Below are 20,523 nucleotides of genomic sequence, written 5' to 3'. Positions count from 1 at the left end.
GTCAGAGAATATAAGAGCGTTTAATAAATCTTCACTGGTCTGGGTTACCTCTGCGTCTCAGGATGCATCAGCACCTTTGCATTTTTTTTTTTTTTTTTTTTTTTGTATTTTTCTGAAGCTGGAAACGGGGAGAGACAGTCAGACAGACTCCCGCATGCGCCTGACCGGGATCCACCCGGCACGCCCACCAGGGGGCGATGCTCTGCCCCTCCAGGACGTTGCTCTGCCTAGACCAGAGCCACTCTAGCGCCTGGGGCAGAGGCCAAGGAGCCATCCCCAGCGCCTGGGCCATCTTTGCTCCCATGGAGCCTTGGCTGCGGGAGGGGAAGAGAGAGACAGAGAGGAAGGAGAGGGGAAGGGGTGGAGAAGCAGATGGGCGCTTCTTCTGTGTGCCCTGGCCGGGAATCGAACCCAGGACTTCTGCACGCCAGGCCGATGCTCTAACACTGAGCCTACTGGCCAGGGCACCTTTGCACTTTGCAATGTATTCTGGGTGCAGTCTATTAAAAATCAGCTAAGTAGCGGGCTTCCCAGTAAGTAGAACACATTCTTGATTGGGAGACCCTCAGTGCTCTTAAGCCCTGTGACTATTTTCTTGGTCTAATGATTTTGACACCAGAAGCCTATAGATGGGCAGGCAGTGTACCCAGTCGTCGTGTGGGCCACTCATTGCACGGTCCCTGCAGACAGCCGACACTGGGGACAATGTCACAATGCCACAGCTATCAGATGATCCCACAGGGCCATGGAAGCTGATGCATGTCTGAAAGTACTGGGTGAGGGGGGCCTGATGCTCCCATGGCCACAGCCACATGGCCTTGACAATGGGGACTGGACACTCAGCCTCTTAGACAAGACCCTTACCCCTTGTCAGACATGGTCCCATTTTTCCAGCAATCGCACTTGTCTTTGCTCCCAGACTCGGGGCCGTGAGTGTGGGGCAGGGCTGCCAGCGTAGCGCAGTGACAGGGCTGGTGGGCCCGGCTTCCAGGTGAGGGCCGTGCTGGACGACATCCTCGAGAAGATCCCGGAGGCATTCAACATGGCCGAGACCATGGCGAAGGCAGCAGAAAAGACTCCCTACGTAGTGGTTGCCTTTCAGGAATGTGAACGGATGAATATCCTAACCAATGAGATGCGTCGCTCACTGAAGGAGCTCAACTTGGGGCTGAAGGTAAAAATATGGGTCGTCCGGGCCCCAGGAACAGATGGAAAGCGGGCTGGCCAGCGCACGCGGACTCACCCCTCAAGTGCAAAACAAACAGCCAAACCCAGGCCCGTCAGCAGGAGCCCGTCCACGTCCTAGTTTGGACTTGTGGGCATCCAGAACAGGCCACCAAAATCACCTAGACCAGTGGGTTTTTTTTTCCTGTTTCCTTTTTTTTTCTTTTGTGACAGAGACAGAGAGAGAAACAGAGAAAGGGACAGATAAGGACGGACAGACAGGAAGGGAGAGAGATGAGAAGCATCAATTCTTCGTTGTGGCACCTTAGGTGTTCATTGACTGCTTTCTTTTATGTGCCTTGACGGGGGCGGGGGGGGAGCTACAGCAGACCAAGTGACCCCCTGCTCAAGCCAGCGACCTTGGGCTCAAGCTGGTGAGCTGTGTTCAAACCAGACGAGCCCACATTCAAGCCAGCAACCTCAGGGTTTCGAACCTGGGTCCTCTGCATCCCAGTCCAACACTCTATCCACTGTGCCACTGCCTGGTCAGGCAGACCAGTGGTTTTCAACTGCCAGTCCATGGACTGCTGCTGGTCCACTAGAAATTTCCTGCTGGTCTGCAAAAGACTTAACCGCCCTGATGTTGCATGATCTAGACTAGTCCCCGGCAGAAAGCACCATGGTAACCTACACCCTGTGTGAAACATTCTCACAACACTTATGGGTGGTGCTCCTGGCCTTGCCAAGAGTCGGTGAAACAAGGCCTGTGAAATACTAGATCTGCACCATGCCAAGTGGCACAGCCAGGGCCCCTTAGTACCCGTTTCTCTGTCCCTTAGGGGGAGCTGACCATCACGACTGACATGGAAGACCTGTCCACGGCTCTGTTCTACGACACCGTGCCCGATATGTGGGTGGCCCGAGCCTACCCCTCCATGATGGGCTTGGCGGCCTGGTACGCCGACCTGCTGCTCCGGATCAGGGTAAGGATGGGGTTCCCTGGGTATGCCTCAGCATACCCCACCCCATCCACAGCCTACAGGAGCATGGCTGTGAGGGGGAACGTGTCCCCCCCCCCAGAGGCTTAGAGGCCCCTGCTAGCCTGGCTTTTGTCAGAGCAGGGCCAGAAGGGCCTGGTCTACACCCCACAGATGCCTGACAATGCAGGCCATTTCCCCTAAAGGAAGAAAATAGCCAGCTTAAAGCAGAAGCAGCTTCTAGTGACACAAATAGAGCTCTTGCCAACACAGCTCAGAAAGCCCAGTTGACATGCTCATCTGTTGAGCCACCTTCTGAAAGCGGCGAGATGATGAAAGCAGAAGCCTCTTTTGGGTTCCCAAATTCTCCCCAAAGTTCAGCCCGCCTTCCTTGCTCCTCCTACTCTTGGTCTCTCATTTAAAATGGAGCCAGGCCCTGGCCGGTTGGCTCAGTGGTAGAGAGTCGGCCTGGCGTGCAGGAGTCCCGGGTTCGATTCCCGGCCAGGGCACACAGGAGAGGCGACCATCTGCTTCTCCACCCCTCCCCCTCTCCTTCCTCTCTGTCTCTCTCTTCCCCTCCCGCAACCAAGGCTCCACTGGAGCAAAGATGGCCCGGGCGCTGAGGATGGCTCCATGGCCTCTGCCTCAGGCGCTAAGATGGCTCTGGATGCAACAGAGCGACGCCCCAGAGGGGCAGAGCATCGCCCCCTGGTGGGCATGCCGGGTGGATCCCGGTCGGGCGCATGCGGGAGTCTGACTGCCTCCCCGTTTCCAGCTTCGGAAAAATGAAAAAAAAAAAAAATGGAGCCAGACAGGAAAGCATGTCTTGGGCCTGCAGCTACTCTGATGGGTCTGTCAGGCACTCTCTGTGCTCTGCTGAGAGTTCCATGCATGACCCGCTCGTCTTCCCCCCCAGGAGCTCGAGGCTTGGACAACAGACTTTGCCCTGCCCACCACAGTGTGGCTGGCTGGCTTCTTCAACCCCCAATCCTTCCTCACTGCCATCATGCAGTCCATGGCCAGGAAGAATGAGTGGCCGCTGGACAAGATGTGTCTGTCTGTGGAAGTGACCAAGAAGAACCGGGAGGATATGACTGCCCCCCCACGAGAGGGCTCCTATGTGTATGGGCTCTTCATGGAAGGTGAGGAGAGAGAGAGTCGATGGTGCCTACAAAATTGTGCTCTTGGCAACCACCAGCTGTGCACTGCAAGGGGGGGATGGGACAGGCGCTCAGAGCAGCCCCATTAGCTCGCAGCTTGGAGTGGACTGGACACAGTGACAAGGTTCTGACAATCGGCTCAAAAAGAGGTTTGGAAGGAACGGAAGTCAGCAGGCTTACCCTCAATCTGAGTTCCTGTTTCAAGGTGAGGAAGGACTCTCCTTCCAGACCTGGGGGCAGGGAGCCAGCCCAGGACAGATGTGCATTTGGTGGGTGAGGGGGGGAGTTCAGGATCCTCCCTTGGCTAGAGCTGCTGTCCAAATCCCACTTTCTCTCTGAGCTGCTGCTGCCCCAGGCACAGGTTTCAGGGAGGCCTGGCTGTCCACCTCCTATTAGCCCAGGTCCTGGCGCCCAAAGGGCCAGGCCTGAGCAGCCTGGCCAGACAGGACCGTCGGGCAAACCACTTCCTTAGCCCCACTCTGAGTGCCAACTACTCTACCACATGTGTCTGTCCTATTCAGTGAGTGACATGACCCCTTCTGCAGAGGGGTCAGGGTCCTCTGGGTCCCACATCACCACAAACAGCACAGCGGCAGCCATCCTCCAGATTTATTTTGGAATTACAGACAGGAGATGTAAACATCACTAACTGGGGAGTGTGGAACTAGTAGCAGCCTGGATAAAGGAGAGTGTCAGTTCCATGTGCATATGTGTAGGCAACACTGCCTGTGCACGGACAGTGACAGCTCCGTGTGTCTAGGCAAGGCTGCATATGCACAGACAGTGACAGCTCCGTGTGCATGTATAGACGATGCTGCATGCGCACAGTGACAGCTGTGTATAGTGGACACTGCATATGCACAGTGACAGCTTCGTGTATATAGAGGCGACACTGCATGTGCACAGACATCACAGGTGCAGGGACCAGCAGTGGTGCTTTCTTGCACTGAGAAGAGGCTGGCAGATGAGGCTCTAGAACATCACAATCTGAACAGTGGGCCAAGTAGGTAGTGCCGGGCTGTGCTCAGTGCACGTGGGATATGGGCTGTCACAATACCCAGTAGCATCCGTTTACAACTCCATCTGTAGCAGTTCCTGTGCCCGGCACCTGGCCTGTGTGCTTTGGGGCAGAGCTAAGCCAGGGGTCTCCCTTCCGGCCCTTCCCCTCACTCACTGACAGCACTGTCCTGCAGGAGCTCGCTGGGACACCCAGACCGGAGTCATCACTGAAGCGCGGCTGAAGGAGCTGACGCCAGCCATGCCTGTCATCTTCATCAAGGCCATCCCTGTAGACCGCATGGAGACCAAGAACATATATGAGTGTCCTGTTTACAAAACACGTATCCGCGGCCCCACCTACGTCTGGACCTTTAACCTGAAGACCAAAGAAAAGGCATCAAAGTGGGTCCTGGCAGCCGTGGCCCTGCTCCTACAGGTCTAGCCGCTCCCCATCCAGACCCAGCCACAAGGCCTGACGGCTGGAAACTCCACCCCGTGACTAGGACTCATCTTTATAGGAACTGAAGTTGTTTTCTGTTCTAAATAATTAAAACACATTAGAACCACATGCATCTGACTAGCCAAGGGTGGAGGGCAGCATGAAGGAAGGGGTGCAGCTTGGATTAAAACAATGAAATAACTGAGTTGTGCCTGAGTCAACTGAGCTGGCCTTCAGCTCGGTACCTAGTGGCCCCCAGGGCCTGGCACAGGCTTGGGGATAAGCCCCGATTCCCAGCAGCCGAGGCGAGTGTCCTAGGAACCAAAGTTCCATGTCCTGACTGCCCAAGAGGACCAGCTGGGTTAAGTTCTTCCGACTAGCAGCATCAAGGGAGGGTTAGGGTATAGCAGCCACAACTCTCGGCCTGACCCCTGCATGCCAATGATCCACCAATGAGGGGACAGAGCTGCGGCCACCACACAGTCCTCCTAAAGCATTATTATCCCCTTCTCTGAGACAAGAACCTTCCTCAGGTATGGTGGTGCCGCCCCCTCCCCCCCACTCCACAAAGGCAACATTTCCATGCAGCTAACACACATCCCCATCAACAGCCTGCTTGCTGAAAACACTGGGAACAAAACAGGCCATAATGATCTCAGATTCAGGGACCAGCTTAGCCAAGTGTGTCTACAAGTCTCTTTACCACTGGGGCAACGTCTTTGCCTCTGTTCCCTGTCCTACACTGCATGCTGCCTGCCTCCAGCAGCCTGGATGGGCAAGGGAGAGGGGTCATGACACAGGTCAAAACATGCCCTGAAACAGTCCAGGGATGCTGCTCAGATGCCAAGATACCCTGGCTCCCAAACCAGTGAGACTTTCTCCATGCCCTGCAGTCCTAGGAACAAGACTGCAGAGACATGGGGAAGGCAAGTGCCCTGTTCCTGGACAAGTCACTCAGCCTCTCAGGTTTCAGGCCCCTGAAGCTGCCCAGGAGACAGGGGTAAGGAAAACACCATGCCCTACAAGGAAAGGCAGGCCCCAGCACAGAGCCGACAGCACACAGAGGCCACAGCAGCCCACTCCCAAGCCAGTGGGGAGAGTGTGTGGTAGCCCAGCGGTCATCCCTCCCCATTCCATGGGCTCCTGCCTTGAGGGAATGGGGTACTGTGATGCCGATTTGGGGGCTGCCCTGGGCCAGAGCTGGCTGAGACCTGGGGCATGGTAGGAGGCTGTGTCATATGCCACCAGAAGCATCTCAGCCAAATGACACCAGCGAGCCACAGACCTGACTCTGGGAGACCTGCCGATGCAGGCCATTCCAGCAAAGAGCCTGGGCTGCCCTCGGAGGCTGGTAAGGGTGTGGGGTGCAGACAAGAGGAGGAGATACACTGGGAAACAGCACAAGGAGGCAGTTTATAGGGCCCACAGGCTGGCACCCATAGTATTTTTAGGATTAAAAGCAAAGTCAAGGCAGCCACTTAGGAATATCTGGCCACATTCTAAGTTCCACTTGATCCAGCAGTTTTGTAAAAACTTTCTCACCCAAACCATGGGTAAAGAGGTTCTGGAAGCCCTAATTCTGAGGCTGATAATTCACAACAATACTGGGCCCGGTGGAGCTGGTCAGAGGGAGGAAAAAAAGAAAAACATCCTTCTGAGAGGGGAGAAACCAGAAGAATGCAGGAGAAGAGGCCTGCAGGAATGAATGGCTCAGCCAGTTAAAGATCATACACATCTAGAGATGTCTAATTGACCTCCTGGAGACACGTACTAAATAGAGACAGGGGTCTGGGAGCCCTTTCCCCCTTGCTGCCCCGCCAAAACTCCCACACCCCACCTTGAGCCACGAGGTACACATAGGACCTCAAAGGAACCACGTACCCTTGCACCGGACCCTATAAAAGGTTTATAAGATGTAAGAAATCTAACTTCGGGGAGCTCATGCTTTGGTGCTAACAACCCCACATGCTCCGCGGGATACTAATAAATTCCTCTTCCTCTATTAAGTTGTCTGATGTCTATTATCCTCCATTTGGGTGTCATTTTCCTGCAACACTTCAACCACCCCTCCATGGGGCCCAGAGAACTGGGCTATGGCCAGAAAGGCAAGAGTTTGGGCGGAGGAGCCCGGCTGCCCAGCAACCACCTCTGCTAGCCAGGAGGGGTCACTACAGCCCTTCATCTCCAGGCCATGAGGGACAGGAAAGCCACTGCTCAGACAGGAGATAAAATAGCCAGTGGCCACCGAATAATTCATTTTCAAACCCTGGTAATAACCAGAAAATGGGAAGGTTTCCCAAATTTGCCTTCAGAGCCTGAAATACTACATATTGTGGGTAGCTGATGAAATTATCTCCAAACTTCCCAAGACATGATTCACTTCTGGGCTGCAATACAGTGACAGGGAAGTGGACTGGGCAAACCTGCTCTGCATCTAAAGTCACTTTCTGCATCAGCTCTCTGCCTGGCTGACTGCCTGGGAGAGTCAGGGTGCTGAGGTCTGGGGAGAGCTGCCCAGGGCAGCTCTGAAGGTAATTAGCAGACAAAGGGAGATGGAGCAGAGAGAACAGGTGGGGTTGCTCAAGCAGAGCTGCAGCACAGGTTTGCTCTGGTCCCCCTGAGCCTACAGGAACTCGAGTACTATTTACCAAAAGCCTCCCTCCAAACAAAAACCCAGGGCCTGGGCACATTCTTTTGGCTTCTCTGGTCTAACTGTCCCACAGGACAATTTAATAAGTAGTTGGAAGGTAAACAGTGTTAACTGATGTGCTGCGGCCCCAGGGCAGGGTGGCCATGCCCAGCACCCAACTCCAAACCACTGACCCCTTTGGGCAGCCTGGCCCTGGGGCAGGATGCAGATGCCCTTGGTCTAAAACCAGCCACCTAGCAGTGAGTGCAAGCCTGCATGGGCTACAGGGTCCATGAAGAGACCATCAGAGCTGCCAGCCCTCAGGAAGGACACAGGAAGCAGCCCCAGGGCCACATGCAGGGATGAAACCAGTCTCACCCCTGGAAGGCCCATGGGGGAGGGGGCACCTTGGCCTTTATAAATACCCATGAAGTGAGGTGATCACAAAAATGTTTTAAGTAGCCTGACCTGTGGTGGCGCAGTGGATAAAGCGTCAACCTGGAAACACTGAGGTCGCCGGTTCAAAACCCTGGCTTGCCTGGTCAGGCACATATGGGAGTTGATGCTTCCTGCTCCTCCCCCTTCTTTCTCTCTCTCTCTCTCCCCCCCTAAAATGAATAAATAAATTTTTTAAAAAAACAAAAAAACAAGTTAATCTCTTTCTAAAAAAAAAAAAGTTTTAAATAAACCCCCCAAAAATAAGGTTTGTTCAACAAATACGCTTCAATGGGGAAAAAATGAGGGAGCCTACAGATTAAAAGAGACTTAGGTGACATGTCACAATCACAAGATGTAGACCTTACTGGGACCTCGAGTCAAAGGCATCAAAAAATGTAACAAGCCTGACCAGGCGGCGGAGCAGTAGATAGAGCATCGAACTGGGACGTGGAGGACCCAGGTTCGAAACCCTGAGGTCGCCGGCTTGAGTGTGGCTCATCTGGTTTGAGCAAAGCTCACCAGCTCGATTGAGCCCAAGGTCACTGGCTTGAGCAAGGGGTTACTCAGTCTGCTGCAGCCCCCCCGGTTAAGGCACATGAGAAAGCAATCAATGAACAACTAAGTGCCGCAACAAAGAATTGATGCTTTCCATCTCTCTCCCTTCCCGTCTGTCCCTATCTGTTTCTCTGTCACACACACACACACACAAAATGTAAACAAAATAAAAAATACTTATAAGGCAATTGGAATTGTAAATACCTCCTAAGTATTTGATGACACTAAGAAATAATTGCTGATGTTTTAATCAGGTATGATCTTTCTATAATGTTAGGGAATTTGGGGTTTTTTTTTTTGTTTTTTGTTATTTTTTTTAAGGCCCTGGCCAGTTTGAGCTCATTGGCCCCAGGTACTGAGGATGGCTCTGTGAAGTCTCCACCTCAGGTGCTAAAAATAGCTCAGTTGCAAGTATGACCCCAGATGGGCAGAGCATCAGTCTCAGACAGGGGTTGCTAGGTGGACCCAGTCAGGGTGCATGTGGGAGTCTGTCTCACTATTTCCCCTCTTCTCGCTTGGAAAAGAAGAAAAAAATTTATTGAATTTATTGGGATGACATTGGTTAATAAAATTATCTAGGTTTCAAGTATACAGGTCTATATTAGATAATCTGTATATTGTACTGTGTGTTCACCACCCAAAGTCAAGTCTCCTTCTTTCACCATTTATCTTTCCTTTACCTTCTTCTACTTCCTCCCACCCTTCTTTCCTTCTGGTAATCACCATACTGTTGTCTGTGTCTATGAAGGTTTTTTCTCTGCTAAGCTCTTCACCTTTTTCATGCAATCTCCCCCAAACCCCTTCCCTCTGACAGCTGTTAGTCTGTTCTCTGAATCTATGAGTCTGTTTCTATTTTGTTTGTAAGTTTATTTTGTCCATTAGATTCCATATATAAACTGAATCATATGGTATTTGTCTTTCTCTGACTGGCTTATTTCACTTAGCGTGATACTCTTCAATTCCACCCATGCTGTCACAAAAGGTAAGATTTCCTTCTTAGTCTATTGAGTAAATGTACCACAGCTTTTTTATCCACTCATCTACTGATGGGCATTTGGGTTGCTTCTGGATCTTGGCTATAGTAGATATTGCTGCAATGAACATAAGGGTACACATATTTTTTTTTTAAAGCTTAGTTGTTTTTTTTATTTATTCATTTTAGAGAGGAGAGGGAGAGACAGAGAGAGAGAGAGAGAGAGAGAGAGAGGAGAGACGAGACAGAGAGAGAGAAGGGGGGAGGAGCTGGAAGCATCAACTCCCATATGTGCCTTGACCAGGCAAGCCCAGGGTTTCGAACCAGCGACCTCAGCATTTCCAGATCGACGCTTTATCCACTGCGCCACCACAGGTCAGGCCCACATATCTTTTTTGTTGTTTTTTGCTTTTTTTTTTTTTAGACAGAGAGAGAGTCAGAGAGAGGGATAGACAGGGACAGACAGGAACAGAGAGATAAGAAGCATCAATCATTAGTTTTTCGTTGCACGTTGCAACACCTTAGTTGTTCATTGATTGCTTTCTCATATGTGCCTTGACCGTACCGTGGTCCTTCAGCAGACTGAGTAACCCCTTGCTCGAGCCAGTGACCTTGGGCTCAAGCTGGTGAGCTTTTGCTCAAACCAGATGAGCCACGCTCAAGCTGGCGACCTTGGGGTCCTGAACCTGGGTCTTCCACATCCCAGTCCAACGCTCTATCCACTGCGCCACCGCCTGGTCAGGCCACATATATTTTTTTTCAATTAGTGTTTTGGTTTCTTCAGGTGTATTCCTAGAAGTTTAATTGCTAGGTCATAAAGCAGTTCCATTTTGAATTTTTTGAAGTAACTCCATACTGTTTTCTACAGTGGCTGCACCAATGTGCATTTCCAAAAATAGTACACAAGTGTTCCCTTTTCTCCACATCCTCATCAACAATTGCTGTTTGTTGATTTATTGATAGCCATTCTGAAAGGTATGAGGTGCTATTCCATTGTGGTTTTAATTTGCATTTCTCTGATGATTAGTGATGTTGACCATCTTTTCGTATGTCTATTGGCCATCTGTTTGTTCTCTTTAAAGAAGTGTCTGTTTAGGTGCTTTGCCCACTTTTTAATTGGATTGTGTGGGTTTTTCTGGTCTTGACTTTTCTAAGTTCTTTATAAATTTTGGATATTAACCCCTTATCATATGTATCATTGGTGACTATGTTCTTCCATTTAGTGGGTTTTCTTTTCATTTTGTTGATGGTTTCTTTTGCTGTGCAAAAACTTCTTAGTTTTATGTAGTCCCATTTGTTTATTTTTTTCTTTTGTTTCCCTTGCCTGGGGATTTGGGGTTTTTTAATGTATTTTAAGGGGACCCGAGGGAACTCACACTGTGAACACAGAGCACCAACTCTGAGAATGCCTGGCCTCACAGTCCTTCACTCTCTCCACCCCACCCATCAAAGGCCCAACCACTCCCACCTGCCAACCCCAGTGTGGCAGGATCAGTGGAGCCAGAAGACTGATCCCATGTGGGGCCAGAGGGGCTGAGGTCAGGGTATGAAAGGGGTCAGAAACACAGAGGGTCACTGGAAGAGAACCCAACCTCTAGTGGCAGCCACACCCTGCCCAGGCTTCTGGTGTCTAGACAGTTCATACTGGGACTACTCACTGGGCAAAGTGGCAGCCTCCCCCGCTAACAGCGGGCTCCTTGGTGGGCACAGTGTCTCCTATTACCAACTGCATGTCATAGAAGCGTCAGGGAGACGGCCGTAGCCCTAAGGTTGGGTGCCACACAATCTTCCCCTGGCAAGAACAGCTGGCCAGGGCCACGAACCAGGCCCTCCCTGAGCAGAGCACCTTCCCTACCATGCCTCGTGCTCTACACATGCTCGGCTTTGAGGAGGGAGCACAGAGTCTACCTCTGTATCCCCACAGTCACGCGGCCTTCTCTGTGAGGCTGACCCCATCACGGCCAGTCCTGGGATTCAGTGGAGAGGCACCTGACGGAAGAGGAAGGGCTGCCTCATTTAGCACCAGGCTGCAAACACCTGATGACCATCCACGACCTGAGAGAAACACACTCATGTGCAACCAGTGAACAAACGAGAGCCCTGGGCTCCTGCCAGGTTCCAGGAGCCTGACTGGGGCAAAGCAACCTACTAATGGTCCCTGGAGCACCACGCCAGGTGGCAGCAGAGGCAGTACCTGTGATCCTCAGAAGAAGTTCTTAATCAGTGGAGTCACCATCTTCACCCACAGCTTCACCTGCCGACTTGGCTGCTTAAAGGTGGCGGAGGACACCACACCTGACCTCAGGTAGAGCTGCTCCTGCTCCTGAGGAAGAGGAACAGACAGGAATGAGGGTTCTCCTCCAGCACCAGGTGACACGCCTGCTGGCCCGACTTCATGTGTTGAGCCTGCCCTGTAAGTTTTCTTTTAAACATTCCTCAGAAAAACTAAGAAGCGTGAGAGCTAAATTTTTAAGACTGAGACACGCACGGAACAGGCAAATTGGAGTTGAAGAAATACAGCTGGTGGAAGAAAGTGAGAAGTTCACCCTCACTGATGGGGGTTACCTTTTAAAGGAGACAGTTTTTGCACTGTCACCCAGTGCCAGCGAAGGCCCAGCCAGCAGGGCTCATGCGCACACAGCTGCTGGGACAGGTGTAGGCACCTTGGTGGGGAGCAATCTGGCAGCAGGTCTCAGAACCTCTGAAAACTTCGCTTGCAAGACTTCACCCAAATAACTGCACCCAGAGCCACGGACTGAGCTCATACTGACCTTCATCACAGCAGCATTGAGAATGAGGAAAAACTGGGAAGCACCTGAGTGTCCACCAACCAGTGAACCATAAACCCATGGGACAACCAGCACACTCCACAAGGTGCCCACATTCTAGAACGTTTATTTAACGTCGGAAAGTACACATGACGTGACATATGCCATGTGATTCCAATTTCATTAAAAAACAAAACAAACGCCCTGGCCGGTTGGCTCAGTGGTAGACCGTCGGCCTGGCGTGCAGGGGTCCCGGGTTCGATTCCCGGCCAGGGCACACAGGAGAAGCATCCATCTGCTTCTCCACCCCTCCCCCTCTCCTTCCTCGCTGTCTCTCTCTTCCCCTCCCGCAGCCAAGGCTCCATTGGAGCAAAGATGGCCCGGGCGCTGGGGATGGCTCCGTGGCCTCTGCCCCAGGCACTAGAGTGGCTCTGGTCGCGACAGAGTGACGCCCAGGATGGGCAGAGCATCGCCCCCTGGTGGGCAGAGCGTCGCCCCATGGTGGGCGTGCCGGGTGGATCCCGGTCGGGTGCATGCGGGAATCTGTCTGACTGTCTCTCCCCGTTTCTAGCTTCAGAAAAATACCAAAAAAAAAAAAAAAAAAAGCTACACCTCCCACCTGCACACAAAAGGATAGGGGACAACCATGATCTCAGCGATGCTTTGCGGACCAAGCACTAGCTAGTGTCTTCTAGTTCTCCCAATGAATGTTAGTGCTCTCATATTAAAAAGTTATCTTATCATAAACTGTGTTTAGGATCGGTGAAGGAGAAGCTGTCTTAAACATCATGCTACATGTGCCATTCCCTCTTGCAGGGGATGAGCTCCTCTCTGGACCTCGAATCCCCTTGGCTGTAGCTGCCCACCATCCCACAAGACCACGGGAACCCAACAGTCATGCTATGAAGACGCTCCGTGCACTGCAGACCAGCAGCACCACAGAAAACACTGCCTGCTGCCCCAGCCTGCACGGGAGCAGGTGCTCTCCTCTGTGGGCAGAACAAAGGCACGTCCCTGGACAACCTCCCTGACCCAGGGAGGAAAACAGGATAAGGCCTCAGGCCTGGGTCCACGTAGCCCCCCACTCTGGCAGACCTTCCCATCCCAGCTCTGGTCCCCGGTTCCTGGTTGCTGAGGCAAGGGGCTGGACCCCTGACTGACATGCCTGACAGACAAGCCAGCTCGGTCTCAGGGGGCTGGTTTGCAGCAGTCTACACACACTGGCTCCAGCTTTATGTTTTCAAATGAATACACAACCAAGATTTCAATTAAATTACCAGAAACCCTTGAGTTTCCTCCCTGACTCCACTCCAGGGATGCAGAAGGAAGTCAGCTGATCTAGGTCACACTGCTGCTCCAGGGAACCTTTCTGGGGTCACAACTGGTAAACTGCGCTCTCTGAACAAAACCAGGAAGCTGTCAGTTTTTATTGTATGTACTAAGTGAAGGGAGGGACTTTGGACTCTGATAAAAATATCTCCCATTCCCGGTGCCCAATATGACCCCAGCGAGGCCCTTCCTACATACCCAGGAGGGCTCCAGAGATGGTTGCTGGGAGCAGACACCCGGGCAGCGGGGTTTTAGGGACTTTCTGGGCTGTGTAGAGGCTGTGTGGCCAGGCAGTCCCAGGATCAGGCATTGGACAGGCCTCCCTAGGGGAGGCTACAGTCCCAAAGTATCAGCATATAGGCAGAATTATCTAGAAACACATCTCTGCACTTCAAAGCACAGAATATCAGTGTAAGGAATAGAAGTGCCACACCATAGAAAAGACTGCCACCTCCCACAATCAAAAGCCCCAGGGAGTCAGGTTTGGAAAGAAAAAGAAAATATCCCAAATATGTCACTTGGGAAAGCAGCTCCTGACCACAACCGGCCCAGCTTTGCTCAAGAGCCAGGATGTGGGCTCAGTTCCCTGACTCAGGAAGTGGGGTGAGAAGCCAGCACCAGGACCTGCGGGCACCAGCCTGGGGGACATGTCCCCCCAAATCAGCCCAGGTCCAGACAGCTGGTCCTGGCCTGAGGTCAAATTCACACAAACAGCTCCACTTTCAGGGGCAGAGCCTCCCAGACTGGGGTTCTGCCTCAGTCTGTGCAGACCGGGCTTCTTTGCAGCTGAGGCAGAAAGGCCAGGACAGCCGCTGCTGACAGCTGCATGTCAGAACCTTCTGCACCAGCCTGCCCTGAGACCAGTGTCCCCTGCTGGAACCTAGGCTGTGGGGGCTTCCTCTGTCCCTGGCTGGAAGCCTCCTTGTAGCCAGAAACCTGCTGAGCCGGTCACATTCTCCACTGGCCACCCAGAGCATGACCATTGCCACTTCCTCTTGCCCCTGGTTGTGGGGTCCTTCCCGGCACATGGCCCCACTCAGCCAGACAAGATTCCCAGATCACAGGAGGCAGATCCCAGGCAACAAGGCCGTGACCGTTTCCTCCCGTCAACAAAGGCTCCAACAATTTCGCAACAGTAATTCCCAAACACTGGAGAATAAAAGCCTCACACAGTCACCAGTGGGCCTCTGAGCAGTGTCCTCTGAAGGGAAGCTGGCCCCTTCCACAGAAAGGCTTCCTTGTCAAGACCACAGATGCAGGAGGCCAAGGCACCATCCAGGTTCCTGCCCATGGGCACGCTGCTACATTCCCGAGTCTCAACAGCATGACAAGTCCATCAGATACACACTTGCATGTACAAGAACTAATGGGTTCCCAGCAACTCCTCTACTCCACTTGAAACAGAAAGTAAACCTGACTGCCATAAAGCAGTGCTCCCCAACCTTTTTTGGGCCACAGACCAGTTTAATGTCAGAAAATATTTTCACGGACCGGCCTTTAGGGTGGGATGGATAAATGTATCATGTGACCGAGACAAGCGTCAAGAGTGAGTCTTAGACGGATGTAACAGAGGGAACCTGGTCATTTTTTTAAAATAAAACATCGTTCAGACTTAAATATAAATAAAATGGAAATAATATAAGTTATTTATTCTTTCTCTGCGGACCGGTACCAAATGGCCCACGGACCGGGGGTTAGGGACCACTGGTGTAAAGCGAGGGCAGAGACCACTGCCAACCTTGAGGAGTGGCTGCCTCCCCACCCTGGCAGGGAAGCGTTGCTCTCACCTTGCTTCTCTGGCCTTGGCGGAGGGTCGCTAGCCTGCCAGCAGCATGGAGGGCAGGGGCCTGAGCCCCTCACTCTTCAGCCCTAGCGCAGGAAAAGGGCTGCTCCACCAACTTCCAAATGGCTGAGAGTACAGACCGACCAGGTGCTGTGGGAGCCTCTCCCAAGGGAAACAGGAGAGGAAGACTGTGGAGGACCACCCTCACTCAATCACCTGTCTAAACCACCATGCCGAGCCAGCCCAAGCTAGTCAGGTGGTCTCGCAGGCCCCGCCCCTCGCTCTCAGGGAGAGTGCTGGTCTTCTCTTATCACGCCTGCTTCAGGGAAAGAAGTCTTGCGACAGCCATGAGCACGAAAAGAGCAACACAGAGCTCTAAGACTCTGGCACTCCCCAAGAGAAAAAGACCCTGCCTTGCTCAAGCACCACCCCCAGACATGTGGGGAGACAGAGGCTGCCCATAAGTTTCCTCTGGTCCAGACCCTGCAAACACGCAGGAGGGGCCCTGCTCCTGGCCTGGTACTCCCCCAGGCACTGAATCCACCTCCATATTCAATCTCAAAACTGACTCAAGCCACACTATCACCAAATGAACCCACTCTGAAATAAACCGACCCAAAGTGCCCCTGCAAAAGGACTGACTTGGGGCACGGAGATCTGTGGGCAGAGATGTCAAAGTCCCTGGGGTCACTTCTCTGTGAACCCCTCTGCACAGCCTCCGGGATCTCTGCAAGGGTGGCCTCCTCTTCCGGCTTCTTCGGCTCCCCTTGCAAAGACACTGCTCCCTGTGTGCCCCTCTGCCTGGGCCACCCGCCTTCTTCTGCCTCCCCCACACAGTCTTTTACAGAAATGACAGGATGCTGCCTAGAGCTCCTCCCTAAAGTTAGGGCCCACATCCTGAGCAAGCCTGGCTCCTCCCCTTGCACCCTACACAGTGAGTCTGTATTCCTAGAAGAGACTGGGAACCATGCTGTACTCACATCCCAGGAAGGGGAGAACAGGGCTCTCCCCTCCAGGAAGCAGCCCCTGCGGGAGGAGTGGCCACCCTGGACTACAGGTTCCCTTGGCGGCAGCATCCTCACCCCTAGCAGACTGTCAAGGACTCGGTTCTCTCTCACTCTCAGCCCCCAGCGGGATAGTCTAAGGCAGTGGTCAGCAAATTCATTAGTCAACAGAGCCAAATATCAACAGTACAATGAAATTTCTTTTGAGAGCCAAATTTTTTAAACTTAAACTATATAGGTAGATACATTGTTATTAACTTAATTAGGGTACTGCTAAGCTGGCCAACGAGCTGCACTCAAGGGGGCAAAGAGCCGCGTGTGGCTCACGAGCCGCAGTTTGCTGACCAAGGCTCTAAGGGACCGGTGACACAGGCAGTACTGAGCACCCAGCTATGCCTTCTTCACCCTGGGAAATCCCACTCGCCCAACTAACCTGGTGAAGCTGCTGCTGCAGGGCCTGGCTCTCCGTCACAATGGCAATCTGGGCCTCCAGGTCCCGGTGGACTGACCTGTACCCAAAATTAGGAGAGCCAATCAGCGTGAGACAGGGCAGGCTGCTTCCCGCCAGGTACAGCCAGAGGCCTGTGGGAGAAGGAAACATGCAGACAGGAGTGAGCACAGTATCTGTCCGGGCCACTCCACACCTCCCTGCAACCCAAGAAAAAAGCAGCCCACCCCAGGACCACTGGGGGAAGACAGACAGGCTGCAAACCATCCCCAGGTGCCACAGGAGGGGCAGGGACCTCATGGTCCATGGGCAGCCTGGCACATACACCCCCAAGTGGCTCACAGGGACAGACCTTGTCCCCTCTGCCACACTGCCTTTTCCAAGCCGAGTGGGTTCTTAGAGGGAACCTGGTGACGCTCGGGCTCAGGCTCTGCTGTTACACCCACCACACTAACTAGGGCGTCCTAGAAGATCCAGAGGCCCACTCTCTGAACTGCCTCCACTGCAGACCAGCCACTAGAACTCAGCCCCGTAGCCAGAGGCACCATCGTCCTCCACACACCAAGGGAAAGAAGCCACGTGGTGCTGACGTGGCGGGCGAGGGACCAATTATGGGGCTGTTACATGGGGTGAGGACAGGTTTCCCCATCCTGCATCCGCCTGAAGACCAGCAGGCCCTTCACTCCGAGGGACACACAACTCTCCCTATCTCAGCCTGTGAACGTACCACAACAGACAAAACACAAATGGGCACCAGGAGTCCCTACTGGAGCTCAGAGACTTCTAAGCCAACAGCAACGCCCACTGGAGGCCATGGAGAGAGAACCGCAGAGGCCCTGCCAGTCAGCCCCACCCCAGGGAGCACTGCTTCCCTTTTTCCCTAGAAAGGAGCTGGCAGGCCAACACACAGTCAGAGCTGAGGCAGGGCACAGTACACATGGCCGAGTGGCCGTGGGCTGCTGTCCAGCCACCCTGGGAACTTGCAGTCTCTGACAACACCATGGTGACATTCTATAAAGGTGGTCATGGATCCTCTCAGAAACTGCCATGTCACATGAAAGAGAGCACAGGCAGGCCCCCAGCTCTGCATCCTGTCCTCCCATTCTGCCTCCTCCCCCAAGTCCAGGGCCTGCTCATACAGCCCAGCACCGTCAGAACTACTGCTGAAGACGACTCCTTCCTCCGTCAGAGCCTAGATCTGGCTCCACCTTCCCCTCCATGCTGCACCCTCACCAGCACCAAGGACATTCAGCCTTGTGTCAGTGTGACCGACCCATCTGGCTCCTGTACAGAGCTCCTCGCTTGCGGCAACCCTCCTGACACCCCCACACCATTGTCTCTCCTCTGCCAACATGACCTTTTCAAAAGGTCCACGGCCACACATGGTCATCACAAGCGAACAACATGTAATGTACACCGAGCTCCTAAAATAGAAGCCTAATTCTCACTCAGGGCAAGAGTGTTTCCAAGAACATCTTGGGTAAGAGATGCTGCTGCTCAGCTGCCTCTTCCTGTAATGTGCCTGACCCCTACACACATGCACAAGCACACCTACGCACACACGTCACCTGCGTGCACACACATGCATGCTTACGCACACGCACACGCATGCAGGAGCCACGTCAAAGCCACTTGCTCGCCTGATGTACTGCTCAATCAACTGTCCTGCCCTACTGGGCCACTGCCATGTCGCAAACGGTGGCTACCTTACCCTGTGTTGGGAGACCACAGGGTGGCCAGGCTGGCCCTGGCACTCTGTTCCAGATGGCCACACTTGTCCTCTACATTGCCACCAGGCTCACATCCCCCTGGGCCACAAAGCCTAGAGCTGGGAGGGATGGGCAAGGCACAGGCCTCCACCAGACTCAGAAGCAGAAAGCTCCACCCAACTGCCGTTACTGTCCCAACTCTTCTGATGCCAAGCGTAGCCCCTTACACACTGGGTCCACTCAGCACTCATCAGCCCGCCCTCCAAGCCTGCTCACAGAGGGGTGGGTGAGGGCAAAAAAGAGTGAGGCCCAACCCGCACATGGAAGACATGGTTACAGCTAATGTGGACCATGCCTCACTGACTGTCCATCCACAGCTCCTGCACCACAGGGTCTGGTGGGGGTAGTCGAAGGGCCTTGATTCTATGGGCACTTTTATTTGTAAAATCTGAGTAAACATAGATTGCTCTCTCACAAGGCAGCCTAGGGCTCGGCTGTCAGGGCAGGCAGCCATTGCCTGCCCACCCATAGGTCCCCTACATGTACCCCTGCTTTTTAACCTATTCTCATGACCAACCTGCCCCCGTTTATCCTAACCGCCACCCCAAAACAGAACTTGAGTGTCACCGATACACTGTATCTTTTACACAGTATGTACACCTCCCAGGAGCCTGCAGAAGTGGGAGACACACCAACATCCTGTCTCCTCTCCCTGCTGCCGCAGCCTCCCGGGCCCAGGCTGGACTCCTCTTGAGCACTTGGGATTATACAGGTAGCACAACTTTTACCCCGCTGACCACGCTGGGGAGCTGCAACCACCCCCACTGCCCTGCAGTCTCCTCTCACTGAGATCTATCAGAGAGCATAAATGGTGCGACGGGAGCTGGGAACCAGGTCCTCGAGACCAAAGCTCGCCAGTCAGGAGCATCCAGCTCCTGCCCTGTGCCTGACCACGACTGGGAGTGTTCACTTTGGGAAGAGGGGGGCAAGAGGCCCTTGTGAGCTGTTTCATCCCTCGGGCTAGGAGCCAGGTGACTACAGACAAACTCACTGTCGGGAAGCATAACACTTCCCAGCTGGCGAGAAAACTGTCATCAACCCCAGCTCCTCACCCAGGGCCTAACCTTTGGGCTGCTCACACCTGCACCATTCCAGGAACCGCCAAGTTAGGGCGAGGCAGGTGTGGGTGCTATAGGGCCCACGGGTGCCTGGACAGGGGTCCCAAGACTGCTGCTTCCCAGCTCTGGGCCAGGCAACCTGCTGCCCACTGAGCCCTCTTTTTTTTTTTTTTTAGAGAGAGACAGAGAGAGAGAGAGAAGGGGGAGGAGCAGGAAGCATCAACTCCCATATGTGCCTTGACCAGGCAAGCCCAAGATTTTGAACCGGTGACCTCAGTGTTCCAGGTCGACGCTTTATCCCACTGTGCCACCACAGGTCAGGCCCACTGAGCCCTCTTAAAAAAGGAGGACACCTGTTCCTGCTCCTCTCACAGCCACAGTCCCTCCCCACTTAGCAGCCTCATTCTGACGGGAACCAAGTGACCCAGAGGCCCCTTGCAGCACTCGCCTCCACGGTCCAGCCCTTGCTGATGCTGATATCCCGGGCCTACGCCCCCCACTCCCAGCCCCCCTCACTGGGCTCCCCACCACACCGCCCCCCACTCCCAGCCCCCCTCACTGGGCTCCCCACCACACCGCCCCCCACTCCCAGCCCCCCTCACTGGGCTCCCCACCACACCGCCCCCCACTCCCAGCCCCCCTCACTGGGCTCCCCACCACACCTCCCCCCACTCCAGCCCCCCTCACTGGGCTCCCCACCACACCGCCCCCCACTCCCAGCCCCCCTCACTGGGCTCCCCACCACACCTCCCCCCACTCCAGCCCCCCTCACTGGGCTCCCCACCACACCGCCCCCCACTCCCAGCCCCCCTCACTGGGCTCCCCACCACACCTCTCCACACTGCTCTTCAGGCCAGCATGGTCTCAGGCTTCATGTCTGTCCCTGACATGTCACCTCCTCAGAGACACCCTCTGCTCTGTTTCCTTCACAGCCCTCCCCATGACTGGACACTGTTTTGAACAGACTCATCTGCTTATTATCTACAAGCCGCAGGAGGGCAGGGAGTCTGGAGTGGTGTCCTGACCCCAG

General features: G+C 53.7%; 2 protein-coding genes across 4 annotated transcripts in view; one reads left to right on the top strand and one right to left on the bottom strand.

Moving 5' to 3' along the window:
* Window positions 1-4,742, top strand: part of DNAH17 (dynein axonemal heavy chain 17) — a 106,785-nt gene extending 102,043 nt beyond the window's left edge. For both annotated transcript variants that reach the window (XM_066381411.1, XM_066381410.1), the window contains exons 77-80: window positions 992-1,174; window positions 2,004-2,147; window positions 3,058-3,283; window positions 4,495-4,742. In XM_066381411.1, coding sequence (XP_066237508.1) covers window positions 992-1,174; window positions 2,004-2,147; window positions 3,058-3,283; window positions 4,495-4,742 — 801 coding nt within the window. The remainder of the gene's footprint in view (window positions 1-991; window positions 1,175-2,003; window positions 2,148-3,057; window positions 3,284-4,494) is intronic.
* PGS1 (phosphatidylglycerophosphate synthase 1) overlaps window positions 3,896-20,523 on the bottom strand; it is a 48,305-nt gene continuing 31,677 nt past the window's right edge. For both annotated transcript variants that reach the window (XM_066381412.1, XM_066381413.1), the window contains 3 exons: window positions 16,652-16,800; window positions 11,529-11,657; window positions 3,896-4,587 (listed from right to left, as the gene is read on the bottom strand). In XM_066381412.1, the coding sequence (XP_066237509.1) occupies window positions 11,538-11,657; window positions 16,652-16,800 (269 nt within the window). In that variant the 3' untranslated portion in view covers window positions 3,896-4,587; window positions 11,529-11,537. The remainder of the gene's footprint in view (window positions 4,588-11,528; window positions 11,658-16,651; window positions 16,801-20,523) is intronic.

The sequence above is a fragment of the Saccopteryx leptura genome, chromosome 4 (genome assembly GCF_036850995.1).
Source record: "Saccopteryx leptura isolate mSacLep1 chromosome 4, mSacLep1_pri_phased_curated, whole genome shotgun sequence".
Lineage (NCBI taxonomy): Eukaryota > Metazoa > Chordata > Mammalia > Chiroptera > Emballonuridae > Saccopteryx > Saccopteryx leptura.
This window is presented reverse-complemented; position numbering and strand designations above follow the sequence as displayed.